Here is an 18,209-nt window from a genome sequence, read left to right on the forward strand (position 1 = left end):
CAAATCTGTTTAACTTTCTGGAGCCAGTTGATATATAAAAATGTTTTTTTTCATGGATAACCCCTTTAAAAAAAAATCATGGCTTTGTCTGAGCTGAAGCACAGACATGGACAAAGTCCAGTAAGCGAGGGGTGGGCTAGCAATTCTGTGCTCTCTTCTGTCTGATGATGGGAGAGATTAAAAAAGAGACAGGGGGCGCTCCTTTGTAGCGTATATAGACTTGGTGTGATCCCTCCACCGCACCTAAGTGATATACTCACCTATGAGGTGATGACGTATTGATTTCATGGCTGTAGTAGGTTGTGGCGATCGTGGTTCACTTGGTTGGTAGAGAATAGAGCTGCTGCACTCGGCCCGATTCTGGGTTCCCAACGTGGGCCCAGCTTGGAAATGTAAGAGTAAAATGGAAAAGGCGGTCTTGGAGGCATTGCTTAGGGTGGTACACAATGAAGTGGACGCAGGTTGGCACAGGACAATAAATATTTAATTGGGAAATACGGATAACCAGTTTCGGCACTCAAAGGTGCCTTCCTCAGGTCCAATATGGCAGTAGACTTTTTGGAATGGGTGCCTTTAAAAGTGTGCTGGTTGGGTTCCTGTGTGAGCTGCGGTGTCGGCGCCGCAGCTCACACAGGATCCCAGCCAGCACACTTTTAAAGGCACCCATTCCATAAAGTGTACTGCCATATTGGACCTGAGGAAGGCACCTTTGAGTGCCGAAACGAGTTGTCCGTATTTCCCAATAAAATATTTATTGTCCTGTGCCAACCTGCGTGTATACCACCCTAAGCAATGCCTCCAAGACTACCTTATTTCCATTTTACTCTTACTCTCCTGTCTGACGGCGCTCCTCGGTGCTCTCTCCTATCTGATAGAACAGGAGAGAGCACAGAGGAGTGCTAGCCCACCCTCACTTACTGGACTTTGTCCATGCCTGTGCTTCAGCTTGGACAAAGCCGTGATTTTATAAGCCATGATTTCTATAAAAAGGAAAGAACACTTTCTTATGAAGTGTATTAGAAAGATTAATGTCTTGCCAAGACATGCAACATATAAAACGTTTTTATATCTGACAGTACCCATTTAAAGCGCTCACATTTTTCTTATACTGTGTGCCAATTGGCTAATGTTGTTGTGGCCAACAAAGGCTTAAGCCAGTACCTATGTTGTTGTGGCCAACAAAGGCTTAAAGGGGTACTCCGGTGCTTAGACATCTTATCCCCTATCCAAAGAATAGGGGATAAGATGCCTGATCGCGGGAGTCCCGCTGCTGGGGACCCCTGTGATCTTGCACGCGGCACCCCGTTTGTAATCAGTCCCCGGAGCGTGTTCGCTCCGGGACTGATTACCGGCGACTACAGGGCGGGTGGCGTGTGACGTCACGCCCCCGCCCCCATGTGATGTCACGTTCCGCCCTTTAATGCAAGCCTACGGGAGGGGGGCGTGATAGCTTTCACACGCCGCCCGCCCTGTAGTCGCCGGTAATCTCCGGGGACTGATTACAAATTGGGTGCCACGTGCAAGATCATGGGGGTCCCCAGCGGCGGGACTCCCGCGATCAGGCATCTTATCCCCTATCCTTTGGATAGGGGATAAGATATCTAAGCACTGGAGAACCCCTTTAAGCCACACCCTAAGAGGATCAGGAATCATTTCTGTAATAAATGCAAGTTAAGTAAAACCTTGTGGAGATGTAGTTCTGCATTTTCTTTAATTCAGGGTTTCTCTATAAAGGAGAACTCCAGTCAGGACATAGAAAGCTCACGTACTATAGAGTGTTTAATTCTCCTTAACTCTGCTTGTCAATGCAGTTTACGATCATTATTAAACCATTGTTTGACTCTTTCAATGACATGGTATCGACAACCAGCCTTGAGGAGTTACACAGTACAACCCTAGAATGGCTAGATCTACACTGCTCCCTCCCGGCTTTGAGGCCCAGTAAGTACCATGATGCATTTCTTACATCAGTGTTTCCCAACCAGGGTGCCTCCTAGATGTTGAAAAACTACAACTCCCAGCATGCCTGGACAGCCTTTGGCTGTCCAGGCATGCTGGGAGTTGTAGTTTTGGAACACCTGGAGGCACCCATGTTGGGGAAACACTGTCTTACATAAACATGTGTGATATGTGTAAAAGTTAAGAATATTTTTATAATTAAAATTGGTATTATCAGATGGGATTGGTAATTTAAAATTAATCTCCCAAATCTTCATACTTTCCCCAGTGGTGCTAAAGACCCTGCGTTATCTGAGCACGACAACGTCCATCTTATCTGATCCATTAAGTTTGCCAGAGCAGGCCAAGCAGGCAGTCACAAAGAACAATAAGACTTGATAACTGATGAACTGATCCATACGTGGAGACAAAAGCTTGTGCTGTTACCCGGCATTGCTCTGTGAGACGTCTTTCAACACTCCGCCTGAACATCCGCGCTGAAGGAATTAGTGATTGGTCATCAAACGCATTCAGGGAATCCCTGTCTTAGTGATTTTGCTTGGCAACTGTTCTTCAAAGTGCAGAAACCTTCTACACTGAGCACTACAACAAAGAGGAACTGATGCCACCATTTCAGAAACAGTCAAAGGGAAAGCCGTTTTTGTGATGTAATTGATAAAGGTTTTTTTGTTTTCTCTAAACCCTTACAGCCTCCATAATTGAAGTGTTTTTATTATCGAACGCTTTAGCAGCTGTACTATAGTCACGTGTTAGTGATGAAAGGAGAACTCCCACAAGTTCTATATAAAAGCATGTATAAAAATGGACAATAGATATGTTGCCAGATGAATTAGACTTGGGGCAGGGTCCCACAGGGTAGTTCACGCTGCATCGATTGCAGTCACTGAGGGACTGCAGAGAGAGCTTTCGGCTGCGACTGGGTAGCTCTGTGTGTCTGCTCGTAGCAGACCCTCTGTGACTGCTGTTGCGCATCCGCAGCGTGAAGTACGCTGCCGATGCACCCTGTGTGACCCTGCCCTAAAATGGGATCTGCCATCAATCTAAACTATTCTAATGTCTATAGCACATGTACAGACATAGGCATCGCTCTGTCATCTGGTTTGGCCATTCAAGATTTATGGCTGTCTGGACGTTACTTCAGATGATGGCAGTGTAATACCTATAGCCATCTGTATTCCATGCCTAGTTATTAGAGGGTGAAGCTCCAAGCTACCACCAGTGACTAGAACATCTGTTCTTGCATTGTAATGTGTTAGTTCAGTGTCCTAATGGGGCCACTGGACCTCATAGCATCCAACAGGCCTTATTTTTATTGTCTTATTCGCTTATAATGCTCATTACTTGCTATGAGATCCAGTGTCCTTTTGATAACACATACCTGACAAAAAGCAGGCAAATAAGTACTGTCGCAGGGAAATCAAACCAGATGTTCTTCATGTATTGTAACTTGGCAGAGAAATAAATGAATAGATGAGACTTTTATATAGAGTTTGTTGGTGTTTTACATTACTGCTATTCAGTTAAAGGGGTACTCCGGCGCTAAGACATCTTATCCCCTATCCAAAGGATAGGGGATAAGATGCCTGATCGTGGGGGTCCCGCTGCTGGGGACCCCCGTGATCTTCCACGCCGCACCCCGTTAGAATCAGCCCCCAGGCGTGCTCGCTCCGGGTCTGATTACTAGCGATCACGGGGAAGAAGCATAGTGACGTCACGGCTCCGCCCCCGTATGATGATATGCTCCGCCCCCTCAATGCAAGTCTATGGAAGGGGCGTGACAGCTGTCACGCCCCCTCCATAGGCTTGCATTGAGGGGGCGGAGCCGTGACGTCACTATGCTCCGTCCCTGTGATCGCTAGTAATCAGACCCGGAGCGAGCACGCTCCGGGGGCTGATTCTAATGGGGTGCGGCGTGGAAGATGTCTTAGCGCCGGAGTAACCCTTTTAAATGGAACTGAACATCTTTCAGTATTATATTTAGAAACGCCCTTTAAGCTCTTATGTTACAAGTTGACTCAGGTTTTAGCTTTGTTGTTACATTTTCTAAAGTGATGTGCATTGAAGTATCCTATGAGGACAATCTCTTTTCAAGCTCTTCTACAGTCACACTGTGATGCTGGTAACTGAAGACTTGCGGAGGTTTCTGCTGTGCCGTCTTTCCGCTGCTGACAATGCAGGCTCTAAAATAAGCTTGTAATGGGTATTTTATAAAGACTCTGTACATGTCAGGTACTGTTATGTTACAGAACATTCTTATAGACTTTTGCACGCCTGGCCAGTGAGAATGGACATTTATTATTTGAGAGTCTGTTGCAGAACTTTTTAAGGTGTAAGTACGGCTTTTTTCATTGTTTAATAGTCATAATGAGCCAAAAGTGGTTGTATTATTTTCTAGTATTGTCAAGATGTTGAACTTTTCCTTCAAGATCCCAAAACACATTGGTCATCAGCACGTATCTTCGACTGTTTTATTAATGCCTGCATTCCAATAGACTCAATTGCTGGATCTAGTAAACTACCTTCTGTACTGATCTAAATTTGGCTGACCGTAAGTTCCTTATTAAAGTTTTAGAAATGTTTTTCATTTTAAATGGAACAAACGTTCTGTGATGTTAATTTCAGTAAAAGAACTTGGGTTTAAAGGCAGTCGGTCAGGTGATGTGTGTGCTGCTATCGAAGAGACAGATTACCATAGATGGAGAAGCTGAGCCGTAGGTGATTTGCAGCAGGGTAAAATCCTGCAGGACTCTGACTGTGAGAGTCCTCATTACCCCACCCACTCCTTGTGATTGACAGGTAAACCTATGTGGGTGGGGTTAGCAGGACTCTCACTGTTTATGGGTCCTAGGATTTACTCTGCTTTTAGGCTGGAATTCCACTTAAGATTTTTTAGCAAAAAACGCAGCAAAAATTCCCCATTTTGCCGCACAGCGTTTTTTCCACTAAAAAACACCACGTCCAGATGTTAGCTGAAAGTCAATAGTAAACTACAAAATGCCAGATCCACTTGGTGTTTTTCAGTCAGGCATTTTTTTATTTATATTTTTTTACCCTTTTGGTGTTTTTCATAAATTTTGGGCTCAGAGGCTGGTTTTTCAAAACGCCCAACAAAACCTAGTTTGACGTTTTTTGCACAGAAATCGTGGCGTTTTCCTCCCATAGAAGTCTATGGGAGAGCAAAAATGCCATGTTGGTTTTAACTTTGGCGTTTTTGCTGGCGGTTTTTATTCTTTGGGCTTTAGCTATCCAAAAAAAAGTGATGGAGATGCACTTATTTTAATTTAAAAAAAAAGTTCGTAGGGTACCATTAAAAAAATAAAAGATACAGTAGTGATGGAAAAAATTGTATTTAACGAAATGTATATTTTTTATAACAACATTTTTATTTAACTGATCAATTTATGTGTGCGGGCAGGGCAATAAAAAGTTAGCGGACAATAATAAAAATGTAGTGTGTGTGTGTTCACTTTTTTTTTCTTTTCATTTTTTTAGGTAGTACTACTACTCAGCATGGAACACTGATCCATGATGGGAGTAGTAGTACCTGTACTAGTTGACAGATTGCCCCGGGTCCGTTGCGATCCTTCTGTATAATTTTATAAATGCAGTTGGCCGCTCTTCTATGGTCCCCTGGTTCCAGCCAATCACATCTCTCTGTGGGAAATATGAAAAGGTGTATATATACGTCAGGGCAGGGGACCATAGAAGAGCGGCCGGCAACATCTATACATTATACAGGAGGATCACAGCGGGTGTCAGGAGTGATACAGGCGATCTGTCAATTTATGCAGGTACTAAAACTCCCAGCATGGAGCAGTGTGCTCCATGATGGGAGTAGTACCTGCAGTTAAGGACAGATCACAGCGGGTATCACTACTGACACCCGCTGTGATCGTCCTATCTATTGCAGAGATACGGAGCGGCTTTCTCCTGCGCTTGCATCTCTGCACTATACGCCAGCCAGTGATATGAGTAGAACATCACTCACTCATATTTTCCGCTGAAAGCGGTGATTGGCTGCCACCATCCGGCCAATCCGGAAAATATGAATGAGTGATGTTCTATTCATGTCACTGGCCGGTCCGGAGTATAGTGCAGAGATGGGAGTGCTGTATAGAGCCACTCCGCATCTCTGCTATATTATGGACGATCGCATCGGGTGTTAGGAGTAACACACGAGGCGGTCTGTCCATTAGTACAGGTACTACTACTCCCATCATGGAACAGTGTGTTCCATGCTGGGAGGAGTAGTAGTACTACCTAAAACATATAAAAATTATAGTGAGAAAAAAGTTAAGCAAACACACACTTTATTAAAAATGTATTAAAATGTTGTTATAAAAAATAAAAATTTTGTTAAATACATTTTTTTCCATCCCTACTACTTGTTTCAAATCACAAACTTATGTAACACAGTGCTCAGCTTCTCCCTCTTCATTGTATACTGCTCTCAAGGTAAGCATAAATCACCTGACAGGTTTGCTTGAAGTCTTCCCTGTAAAACCTGGAATATTCTTTCTCAAAGAGTGTGCATTGCCTACTTTCTGCCACAATGTGTGAGTACTTTAAATACAAGGTTGTTTACGTTCCTGGTTGAAGATTCTTTTGGAACCTTAATATATGTCCCTCTTTGCATGATTATTAATGGGGATTTAAAAATGTACCAATAAATTGGTCAAGAACATGTTTTTTTTTCCTATTTGTATTTGCAGTATTTCTATGGATAAAATATGGTAGTGACATGTAACTGATCCGCAGTGTATTTACGCTGTGGATCCACCAGTGACCCAACCCATATTGTGCCTCCAGGGGATGGGGCGAGGGTGGGCGTTGGGCAACAGCTGGAGGCACAATATGGGTTGGTTCACCGGTGGATCTGTTACGTATGACCATACATGAGTTTGGATAGCTGTCATATAAACAATAGGTTTCAATGTTCTAGGATACAGTTTGTAGGACACAGTGTTATTTATACATATGTTAAGGGCTTGTATGAGATTAAAAGGTATTTCATTTTTGGTTCCATTCTAGTGACGTTTTGGAATATTTTTCCTCTAAATTGAAACTAAAGAACAGCCGGAACAGAAATATACAAAAGAGGCGACTTATCCACTGAATCTAATGTAATGCAATCTAATAAAAGGGGTTCTATAGACCGCAGTTTGGTGTCATAACTTTTGACAGAAAGACAAGAACTCTAAATTTCAATGTCTCTTCCGTATAAAGTGTTACGAAAAATGGCATCGGCACCAGGAGTGTAGGAAGACAATAGCAATAGTATCAAGAAGAGAAACAGTAACCCTCACTCACTTTACATTGACATTAAGACCCCCCCCCCCCCCCTCCAAGTCAGCATATCAAGAGAACCATAGTCAGCGAAGAGATGTCCAAATTGTTTGGCTGTTCTATCCCTAACCTAAACATCCAAAGCCAGTCATATACAGGATTTTTGCTAACTATAATGGTACAACTTAGCTAAATGTGACTACTTTTGCGTCTCTTACAACTGGGACTGTGCGCCGCCAAAACTTCTGCCTGGTGGAACGATTTGTGAGTATTAATGTGCTCATATTAATGTGCTCATATAGCAGATACCCTTTGAAACGCATTGCTACGTTGTACTAGGTTGTACTGTTGTAGGTATTAAAAATCCTGTATATGACAAGCTTTGGATGTACTAGTGATGGATACAACAGTCAAACCATTTGGACATCTTCTTACTGACTGGGTTTCTCTTGATGTGCTGACTTGGAGAAGAGGGGAAATGGGGGGGGGGGGAGACTCTTGGTAAAGTAAGTCAATGTAAAGTGAGTTTCCCTCGATACTATTGCTGCTGTCTTCCTATGCTCCTACTCTGAGCGCTGATTTTATTTTATTTTTTTCCCGTAACACTGTATGTCCAAGTATATATTGATCTGGGAAAAAGCCTGCGTCCTCCACAGTTAGAGGTGGATATCTGAGGATAGAGGAGAGGGAAATGCCATCTTGGCCAAAAGGTGTAGTGGATTGTTGCTAAGGGGACACCTTAGTGGCTGTCTATGTGCACCAGGTAAGTGCTGTTTATTGTTACTATACTAAGGTGAACCTTTGGATGAGCGCTGCCTATATTGTTTTTTTTTTTTTTTTTCTCTTTGATAAGAGTTGGCATCAAAAAAACTTTTTTTCTTCTTTTATATAGATAGCAAATGGGTGTGAGTGTGTGTGGGAGATTTATCAAAATTAGTGCAAAGGAAAAGTTACCAATCAGATCGCTTCTTTCATTTTGTAGAGGCCTTGTTAAAAATGAAAGCACTCTGGTTGCTATGGGCAACTTTTTCTCTGCAGAGGTTTTGATAAATCTCCCCCTGTGTGTTGTAAATGTGTGAACGATATACAGTGCCTTGGAAAAGTTTGACTTCGTATTTCGGTGCCTCACAACCTGGAATTAACATGGATTATTTAAGGATCATTTAATTTACAGAACATACCCACAACTCTGAAAATGTTGTTTTTTTTTGTTTATTGTGAAGCAAACAACAAATAGGGCAAAAGAACAGAAAAAGTCAATGTGCATAACTATTTCACCCCCCTAAAGTCAATACTTTGTAGAGCCACCTTTTGTGGCAATCACAGCTCCAAGTCGCGTTGGATAAGTCTATGAACTTGCCTCATCTTACCACTGGGATTCTTGCCCATTCCTCTTTGCAAAACTGCTCCAGCTCCTTCAAGTTGAATGGTTTGTGCTTGTGAACAGCATTCTTTAAGTCTGACCACAAATTTTTCGATTGGATTGAGATCTGGGCTTTGACTAGGCCATTCCAACACATGTACATGTTTCCCCCAAGTGTTGCTTTAGCAGTGTGTTTGGGGTCATTGTCCTGCTGGAAGGTGAACCTCCGTCCTAGCCTCAAATCATGCACAGAGTGGTACAGGTTTTGCTCAAGAATATCCCTGTATTTAGCACCATCCATCTTTCCCTCAACTCTGACCAGCTTCCCAGTCCCGGCTGTTGAAAAATATGGTGTTCTTTTGGGTGATGTGTTAGGTTTGCGCCAGACATAGCATTTTCTTCGGCCGAAAAGTTCAATTTTAGTCTCATCAGACCAGAGCACCCTACTCCATACATTTTCGGAGTCTCCCACATGCTTTTGCAAACTCACAACGTGCCTTTTTGTTTTTAGCTGAAAGTAATGGCTTTCTTCTGGCCACTCTGCCATAAAGCCCAACTCTATGGTACGTACGGCTTATTGTCGTCCTATATACTGATACTCCAGTCTCTGCTGTGGAACCCTGCAGGTCCTCCATGGTTACCTTAGGTCTCTGTACTGCCTCTCTGATTAATGCCCTCCTTGCCCGGTCTGTGAGTTTTGGTGGGTGACTGTCTCTTGGCAGGTTTGCTGTTGTGCCATGTTCTTTACATTTGGTTATGATAGAATTGATGGTGCTCTTGGGGATCATCAAAGATTTGGTAGTTTTTATAACCTAACCCTGACTTGTACTGAACAACATTGTCCCTTACTTGTTTGGAGAGTTCCTTGGTCTTCATGGCAGTGTTTTGTTACTGATGCCTCTTGCTTAGGTGTTGCAGCCTCTGGGCCTTTCAAAAAAGGTGCGTATATGTAATGACAGATCATGTGACACTTAGATTGCACACAGGTGGACATCATTTCACTAATTATGTGATTTCTGAAGGTAATTGGTTGCACAGAGATTTTTATGGGCTTCCTAACAAAGGGGGTGAATACATACGCATTTTTCTGTTTTTCTATTTCTAAACAATAGTTTTATTTATATATTTTTATCATTTCACTTCACCAACTTAGACTATTGTGTTCTGATTCATCACATAAAATTCAGATTAACAAAACATTGAACTTGGCTGGAATTTACCAAAATTCAAGGGGGTGAATACTTTTGCAAGGCACTATGTATATGTGTAAAATATATACATTGAGCTGCACAATATATGTGATGACAAGACTTTGCAATATTTGAATTAGTTTCTGTAAAGCCATTTCCATCTTTGCAGTGACCTTCTTCTTTTAGTGGGATTCCCAATCACCCTCTTTTTTTTTTTTTTTTTTTTTTTTTAAGATGTATACATTGTATCTTAAACAGTCTATTACTTGCTGATGGAATTTATCGTCCCATGCATGGGTTCAATGTTTACCAGCAACAGAATAAAGCAATAAACATTTGACATTCTATGAATTGTTGTATTTTATTAAATTTGTCTAAAGATTTTGGTATAGAGGATTTTTAGGATTGACAGTGGCAGTCTATACCAGTTACCTGCTGTACACAGCACCTGTAAAAAATCTAAAACAGAACCAGTCATGTGCCATAGGACCCCTTCTGGCACCATGACCTGAGTGCAACTATAGACCTCAAGCCATGGATGGAGGTGGAATATCTTGCTGCCTGTAAAGTAATGTTTGGGAAGAATCAAACCCAAGAGTTCAGTTATGCTACATGTATAGAGTACCTATAATGCTAGTAGTCCTAGCCAGAGCTAGTTTCTTTTTGGAAAAGTAGCTTTTAAATATTAATATATTAACATATTGTTTAGTAGGAAAGTGAGTACAAATAAACTGATTTTAATGGGCAGTGTGTTCATCTGATGATGTAGTGACAAAACATAGGCTGACATTTATCCTTGTCTTTAGACAGTTTTTTGTGTTAAAAAAAAAAAAAAAACCCAAGCAGGGTTTATTTGCGCCTTTTTAGAAACAAAAAGAAAAATAGCCAGCACAACTACCTAATACACGTGCAGAGTATACAAAAAGAAGGTTGTAGCAGCACTCTTGGCCAAAAAATGGAGGCTCTTAGCGCACTTTTTGATCAAAAACTGTCCCCCATCCACTACGCAGAGGTGGCCTCGTTTTTGATGGGACTCGAACACTCATTTCACTCGCATCTGCTGGGCACATGGCCTCTGACTGGGTGACATGCTCAGTTTGAAACCTCTTGTGGATAGGGAGGGGTGCACGGCTAGAGAGGGTGCCACTCCCCCTAAATTGCACAGCAAAAAGAAACATAGCCAGCACAACTACCTAATACATGGGTGCACACTGCTGTGGCAAATACAGAGTACATAAAGGAGGTTGCAGCAGCAAACTTGGTCAAAAATGCAGGCTCTTAGCGCACTTTTTGATCAAAACGTGTTTGCTGTGCAATTTAGAGGGAGTGGCACTCCCTGTAGCCGTGCACCCCTCCCTATCCACAGGAGATTTCAAATTGATTGTGGATCCAGCATGTCACCCAGTCAGAGGCCATATGCCCAGCAGAGGTGATTAAAATGAGTGTTGGGGTCCCATCCGAAATGAGGCCATCACCGCGTGGTAGATGGGGGACACGTTTTGATAACGTGCGCCAAGAGCCTCCATTTAATAAATTTGGTGCTCCTACACATCACCAGCACACAAAGAAAGGTGTAGAAAAATGCTTCACGTACACCTACAATGATAAATGCCGGCCATAAAGCTTAGCGGTTACAGAGAACTGGAACCCACTAGAGATTTTATTCTGTGGCCCTTTCTATTAGGGCAATCAGACTGAAGTCCATAAGGGTACTTTCACACAGGGGGATTTTTTTGCGGGTTTTCCACTGCGTATTTGAAAGGGGGCGGGCTCTTCTCGGCTGTCTGCGGCAGAATTTACACTGCAGAAAATCCGCCACAAGCCCCATTGAAGTCAGTAGGGACTGTGGCGGATTTTCCGCAGCGTAAATTCCACCGCGGAAATTCTGCTGCGGTCAGCCGAGAAGAGCCCGCCTACTTTCAAATACGCAGCGGAAAACCCTCAAAAAAATCCGCTCGTGTGAACGTACCCTAAAAGGGGAGATCTGTCCAAACCTGTGCAGAGGAAAACTTGACCAGTTGCTCATAGTTACCGATCAGATCATTATTTTTAAGGCCTCTAAAGAGTTAAAGAAGCAATCTGATTGGTTGCTATGGTCAACTTTTCCTCTGTAGAGGTTTTAATAAAACTCTCCCGAAAAGTTTAATCCTTTTTAAAAAGTTTATGAAACTTGAAAAGTTCCACCAAAGAACTGACAGATCCTGCACATTCTCATTGTGACTACATATCTTCTATCCCTTTTCTAGAGGTGTCCTGCTCCCCTCCTTAAAGGAGTAGTCCAGTGGTGAACAACTTATCCCCTATCCTAAGGATAGGGGATAAGTTGCAGATCGTGGGGGGTCCGACCGCTGGGGCCCCCTGCGATTTCCTGTACGGAGCCCGACAGCCCGCGGGAAGGGGGCGTGTCGACCCCCGCACGAAGCAGCGGCCGACACGCCCCCTCAATACAACTCTATGGCAGAGCCGAAGTGCTGCCTTCGGCAATCTCCGGCTCTGCCATAGAGATGTATTGAGGGGGGCGTGCCGGCCGCCGCTTCGTGCGGGGGTCGACACCCGCTGTCTGGCCGGAGAGCCTGGCCCCCGTACAGAGAGATCGCAGGGGGCCCCAGCGGTCGGACCCCCTGCGATCTCAAACTTATCCCCAATCCTTAGGATAGGGGATAAGTTTTTCACCACTGGACTAACCCTTTAATGGTAGATATATAATCTCTGTGTATTAAAGAGGACCTATGGCAAACCACCCAAAATTTTGATTTGACTTCCAGTGCGGCTGATGTAGGCAGCACCTGAGGAGAGCTCCTGGCACATACCAGCTCTACACTGTCCCTCGGACACTTGCCGCGGGTCCCGCAGCTCCTCTGTGGAGTGTCGGGCATGCAGCAGTTTCTGCAGCACGGTGGCCTGGGAGCGTCTCAGCCGCCTGCACTCCCAGCATTAGCACCACGTGGCGCAGCTAACATGGCCACCGCTAGCCCAGCGCTGCAAGTTGCAGCAGGGACTTAGACACTGCCACCACTGATGTCCCTGGCAGAGGTGGCTACTATGTAGGTCAGCCAGCAGGCTGCCTAGACACCCCAGGTACCCAGCTGTGATCTGGGCACTGATAAGCCCTCTACAGTCCCTCATCAGGGCCTTGTGCTCCAGGCCTCCCATGGTGGCTCAATCCATATAGATTAAAAACGTCTTGCAGCTGAAATGGTGCTCCACATCACCTCAAATGTGCAACACATCGTCGAGGAAGTTTTAAAGGCTACACTGCAGAATTTACAAATTGAGGTGTAGCAGTGGGTTCGCACCTGGAAGATGGTGAAACCGTTACAGAGCGGCGACTTGGCATCACTAAATCTGACTTGCCAGGGTGAGTGAAAAGCTGGAAGATCTAGAAAACAGGTCCTGGCGAAATAATCTATGCATTGTGGGGGTTATAGAAACAGTGGCACCCCTGACCTGCAACGGTTCTGGGAGCGAGACCTCCCTAAAGCCCTGGGTATGGGTCTCTCCCATCCAGAATTGGCCCTGCCTCAGCCTCCTCACGAGATATTCCAGCAGCATTGGTGAATCGCCCGCGCCAAAGTATCCTCCGCCTTCTTACTTTAATGATACATTGGAAATACTACAAGCCTATCGGCACCTACAGCAACGATTAGTAATTCATGGCATGCGCCTCTTACTCTTTGAGGACTTTTCTGTTGACGTGGCGAAATGTAGGAGAGCCCTTAGCGCCATCTGTACATCACTCTTTAAAGCCAACTGCCGGTTCCAACTCCAGTACCCGGCAACCCTACGGGTGTTTCATGCTGATGGGACTATATCTGTCTACAAAACGCCAGAGGAGGTAGCTTCTTCCCTTGAACCAGTCCTGTCCTCCTCCTCACAACGTTCCACTCAGACACGCTCGCCTCGCTTTCACAGATCTCGTTCACCCAGAGGGAATTGCTGTTCCAGATTGGCCAGGAGAGATGACACGTGTTCTCCCGCTCCGAGGGATCAACGCAGATGTCACCGCTCATGAAGACGTGGCCTCTGTGGCGGTCGGCAATCTTCCCCTGACTGAGGAATCCCTTGCCTGCTGGACTACACTTCCAAGGGGTGTATGGACTCCTTTTTGGACATGATCGGGCCTGGAGGCTAATGTCAGATTTTATGTCTTCTTCAGTGACTTTTAGTAGCATTATTCTTTGGGTTTTTTCTAAATAACTCTATATGATGCTATTGTTTACTGTCTATAGAATTCTTCCGAGGGGCTCATTTCTCTCTTTTGGGGGGTCTATAGCCAAAGTCTATGCCTAGTATATTACTCCTTTAGGGAGCACCTTCCCCCTAAATTTATCCTATGGCTAAGATTATTTCAGGGAACGTCCCCCAATAAGAGGAGGCTATTTCTTTGTTACCTTGAACGCTTCTATCCGGATATTGTGCTACTTCAGGAAACCCATTTGTCTGAGGTTGATTTTTTTTTTTTTTTTTTAGGATGCAGCAGCAGTGGGTGGGCATGTGTATGGCTCCCCAGCTAAGGATGGGAAGGTGGCGGTTCTCACCCTTATACATAAATCCTTTATGTATGTTTAAGGAGGGCAGGATATCCCATTTACTCTTGGAACATAATGGGGAGCCTATCAGTATATACAATGTGTATGTGCCTAATGGTGAGAATAGGTAATTCTTCAGTGATCTTACTACTAGTATACAAAATGAGGGGGTCTCGGGGAAAAATACGATATTAGACCCACTAGTTGACTGCAAGAGTTCACGCCCCCTACCCATGACAGTCTCGTACACGAACAGAGGTAGTGTTCTTCCTCTGTTTATGGAACAATTAGGTATGCAGGACATCTGGTGCGGCATTCCGAACAGCTGAAGGACACAAGGAGGGTCCCTACTTTCCTCCTGTATGTCCGATTGCCGAATGACTGCTCTCTGCCTGAGATCCAGGCATGAGCAGTCAAGCTGCAGAATCATTGATCAATGTTATTCTATGGGATAACAATGATCAGTGGGGGAGATTTATCAAAACCTGTCCAGAGGAAAAGATGCAGAGTTGCCCATAGCAACCAATCAGATCACTTCTTTCACTTTTCAGAGGCCTTTTCAAAAATGAAAGTAGCGATCTGATTGTTTGCTATTGGCAACTCATGCTATGGGCTATAACATTGCAAAAAAAAAAAAAAGTTAATAAAGATCGTTTAACCCCTTCCCTAATAAAAGTTTGAATCACCCCCCTTTTCCCATTAAAAAAAAAAGTGTAAATGAAAATAAACATATGTGGTATCGACACGTGTGGAAATGTCCAAATTATTAAAAATATATAATTAATTAAACCGCCCAATCAATGGTGTACGCGCAAAAAAATTCCAAAGTCCAAAATAGCGTATTTTTGGTCATTTTTTATATTGTGAAAAAAATAAAAAGCAATCAAAAAGTCTGATCAATACAAAAATGGTCCCGCCAAAAATTTCAGATCACTGCGCATAAAAATAAAAAAGTTATAGGGGTCAGAAGATGACATTTTAATCGTATGGACCTACAGAATAAAGAGAAGGTGTAATTCTTACAAAAAAATGTACTGCGTAGAAACGGAAGCCCGTGTGGCGTGTTTGCTTCAATTTTGCCGCTAAAGTGACTGATGTCATTACAAAGTAGAATTGGTGGTGCAAAAAATAAGCCATCAAATGGATATTTAGGTGCACAATTGAAAGCATAATGATTTTTTTAAAGGTAAGGAGGAAAAACCCAAAAGTGGAAAAACTCTGGGTCCTTAAGGGGTTAATTGCACACATGGCAACCTTAAAACGCATCTCCCTTGCCCAATTTAATGAGGCTAGTACCCACCTACGAGCTGCTTATGCCCTATTCCTTACCTCCCCTACGGAGAGACATAGAGATGAGTGGAAGGCAGGGCCCAATTTAACCTATGGTTTGATAGAAGAGAGCGACTTAACTTGAACTTTGAGGTCGATCTCGTCCGTCACGGGAATAAAGCTGGTCACCTGATGGCTCGTCTGGCGAAAGGTAAATGCCCCCATCCCATATTACGGCTATGAAGGACACCTCTGGCATACTTCGGATTTATCTGCTGGTGAGGCCTTCTTGAGGGGGTTGAATCGTCACTCACTGACAGACGATCAGAGGGATGTCCTAAATGCACCAATTACGGAGGAGGAGATCAATTTTGTGATCAGACATTTGCACAACAGTAAAGCACCGGGCCCCGACGGCTAGCCTGGGGAGTTTTACAAATCCCTTCTGCCCCAGATTTCACAGATTTTGGTGGATGTGTTTTGTGATTACATGTCCTCCGGCTCCCTGTCCAATGAAGCTTCTTTAGCATATATTAAGGTATTACGTAAGCCAGGCACAGACACTACAGATCCCAGCTCATATCCTCCTATATCTTTAATTAAACAGGACATTAAAATATTATCTAAAATACTGGCCGATAGATTGTCTCGCTTCATGCCGGCCCTGATCGGAACCCACCAAGTGGGGTATATCAGGAACCGCTCAGCCACCATGAACCTTAGAACGTTCTTTGTTGACCTCAAATATATACTCAGGGATACAGGTGGGGGTGGGAAGAGGTTAAGCTCACAATGTTCGCAAATTATGTCTTACTATTCATTAATTCCCCAGAAAAAATCCCAAAAAAGGTGCAAATGAGTCAGAATATGTTGTTAGGATTTTTCGGGTTATAAAATAAATCTCAATAAATCGGAATTGCTTGCCTTGGAAACCGCCCAGCTGCATTGGCTCTCTACTAGGATTGCCCCCTCCTACATTACCTATTTGGGGATAAAAGTGGGTAAAACTCCAGATACAATCTATACTCTGAATTACCCTCCCCTTTTTTGCAAAATAAGAGCAGAATTGCTGAGATGGTTAGTTTTCTAGGCTCCTTTACCTCATGCAGACCCTCCCCTTGCTGTTGAAGCATGTGTATGTATGTACGTAATCTTAACTCTGCTTTACAAAATTTACATAGGCGGGCAAACGACTGCGGATCGCTTTAACTAAACTTATGCTGAGCAAGCAGGATGGGGGGGTTTCAATTTTCCAAACGTGAGGTGGTATAACCTGACCTGTTTGTTCCGTTTTGTCATCGATTGGATACACGGATCCTCCATCCATGCCATCACTGACTTGGAGAGGGCATTGGTGGCTCCTTGGGATCTGACGGCCTTTCTTCATACTTCCTACTCCAAATTGCCATCCCTGGTGAAGCGCTCTACTTTACTGCATGACATGGTGGGGACGTGGAAGGAGGTGAGGAAGCTATTTCAGCTCCCCTTTTTAATCTCCAAAAATCTTCCCCTAACGGGCCATCCGGAATGCCTAGGGATATCCCTTCCCAGACATTTGACTTTTTCTAAAGGTTTGACCAAAGTCTGTCATCTCATAGATAGTCCTAATAAGAGGTGGCTAGCTCCACAGACTCTGCTATCCAAATTTAATTTACCACCCACACACGTTTTTCCTTTACTTTAATTGCACTCGCTTGAGAAATCTGATCAAGGAATCACTAGACCATGAATTAGACTTCCTAATAGGTACTAGTCCTCGGAAAATTACTATATCTACCATTTACCCTGCTTTCAGAGGTGTACTTCTCAAAATTGACCCGGCTACAGCCTTCTCCTCTTGGTCAACCTGGGTCCCGGGAGACGATATTTCTGAATGTGTATTGAGTGGCTGGCAAATGATCCGTCATTGCATTATTAACGAGCGATGGCGTGAAACTTACTTTAAATTTGCACACAAGGCTCTTTATGGTTTCAATATTCTCCCATCCCCAGATTTTCCAGACAGGATAACGGCTTGTCCTAAATGCTCCACCCCACTAATGAACCTATGACATGGGTATGGACTTGCTCACATATTATGGATTACTGGTGTGTCTGGTCATGTCTTATGTTTAAGGGGTACTTCGGTGCTTACACATCTTATCCCCTATCCAAAGGATAGGGGATAAGATGCCTGATTGCGGGAGTCCCGCAGCTGGGGACGCCCGTGATCATGCACGCAGGACCCCGTTTGTAATCAGGTCTGATTATGGTCGACCGCAGGGCCGGCGGCGTGTGACGTCACGCACCGCCCCTCAATGCAAGCCTACGGGAGGCTTGCATTGAGGGGCGGAGCGTGACGTCACACGCTGCCGGCCCTGCGGTCGAGCGTAATCAGACCCGGAGCGAGCACGCTACGGGGACTAATTACAAACGGGGTGCCGCGTGCATGATCACGGATGTCCCCAGCTGCGGGACTCCCGCGATCAGGCATCTTATTCCCTATCCATTGGATAGGGGGTAAGATGTGTAAGCACCGGAGAACCCCTTTAAGGACACATGGGGTCTGACTCTGTCATATACCCCAAGGGCCCTACTCTTTCACCAGTGTAGACCCCCTCCCCAAACCAGGTT

At 44.2% G+C, this 18,209-nt stretch overlaps 1 protein-coding gene across 3 annotated transcripts in view; it reads left to right on the plus strand.

The window, feature by feature from the left end:
• MLXIP (MLX interacting protein) overlaps positions 1–3,633 on the plus strand; it is a 77,584-nt gene extending 73,951 nt beyond the window's left edge. For 2 of the 3 annotated variants that reach the window (XM_056534968.1, XM_056534963.1), the window contains exons 16-17: positions 1,812–1,941; positions 2,228–3,633. In XM_056534968.1, the coding sequence (XP_056390943.1) occupies positions 1,812–1,941; positions 2,228–2,337 (240 nt within the window). In that variant the 3' untranslated portion in view covers positions 2,338–3,633. The remainder of the gene's footprint in view (positions 1–1,811; positions 1,942–2,227) is intronic. The other variant, XM_056534955.1, reaches the window with a different exon arrangement.
• Positions 3,634–18,209: the final 14,576 nt, after the last annotated feature.

This window comes from Hyla sarda, chromosome 1, assembly GCF_029499605.1.
Source record: "Hyla sarda isolate aHylSar1 chromosome 1, aHylSar1.hap1, whole genome shotgun sequence".
NCBI classification, from domain to species: domain Eukaryota; kingdom Metazoa; phylum Chordata; class Amphibia; order Anura; family Hylidae; genus Hyla; species Hyla sarda.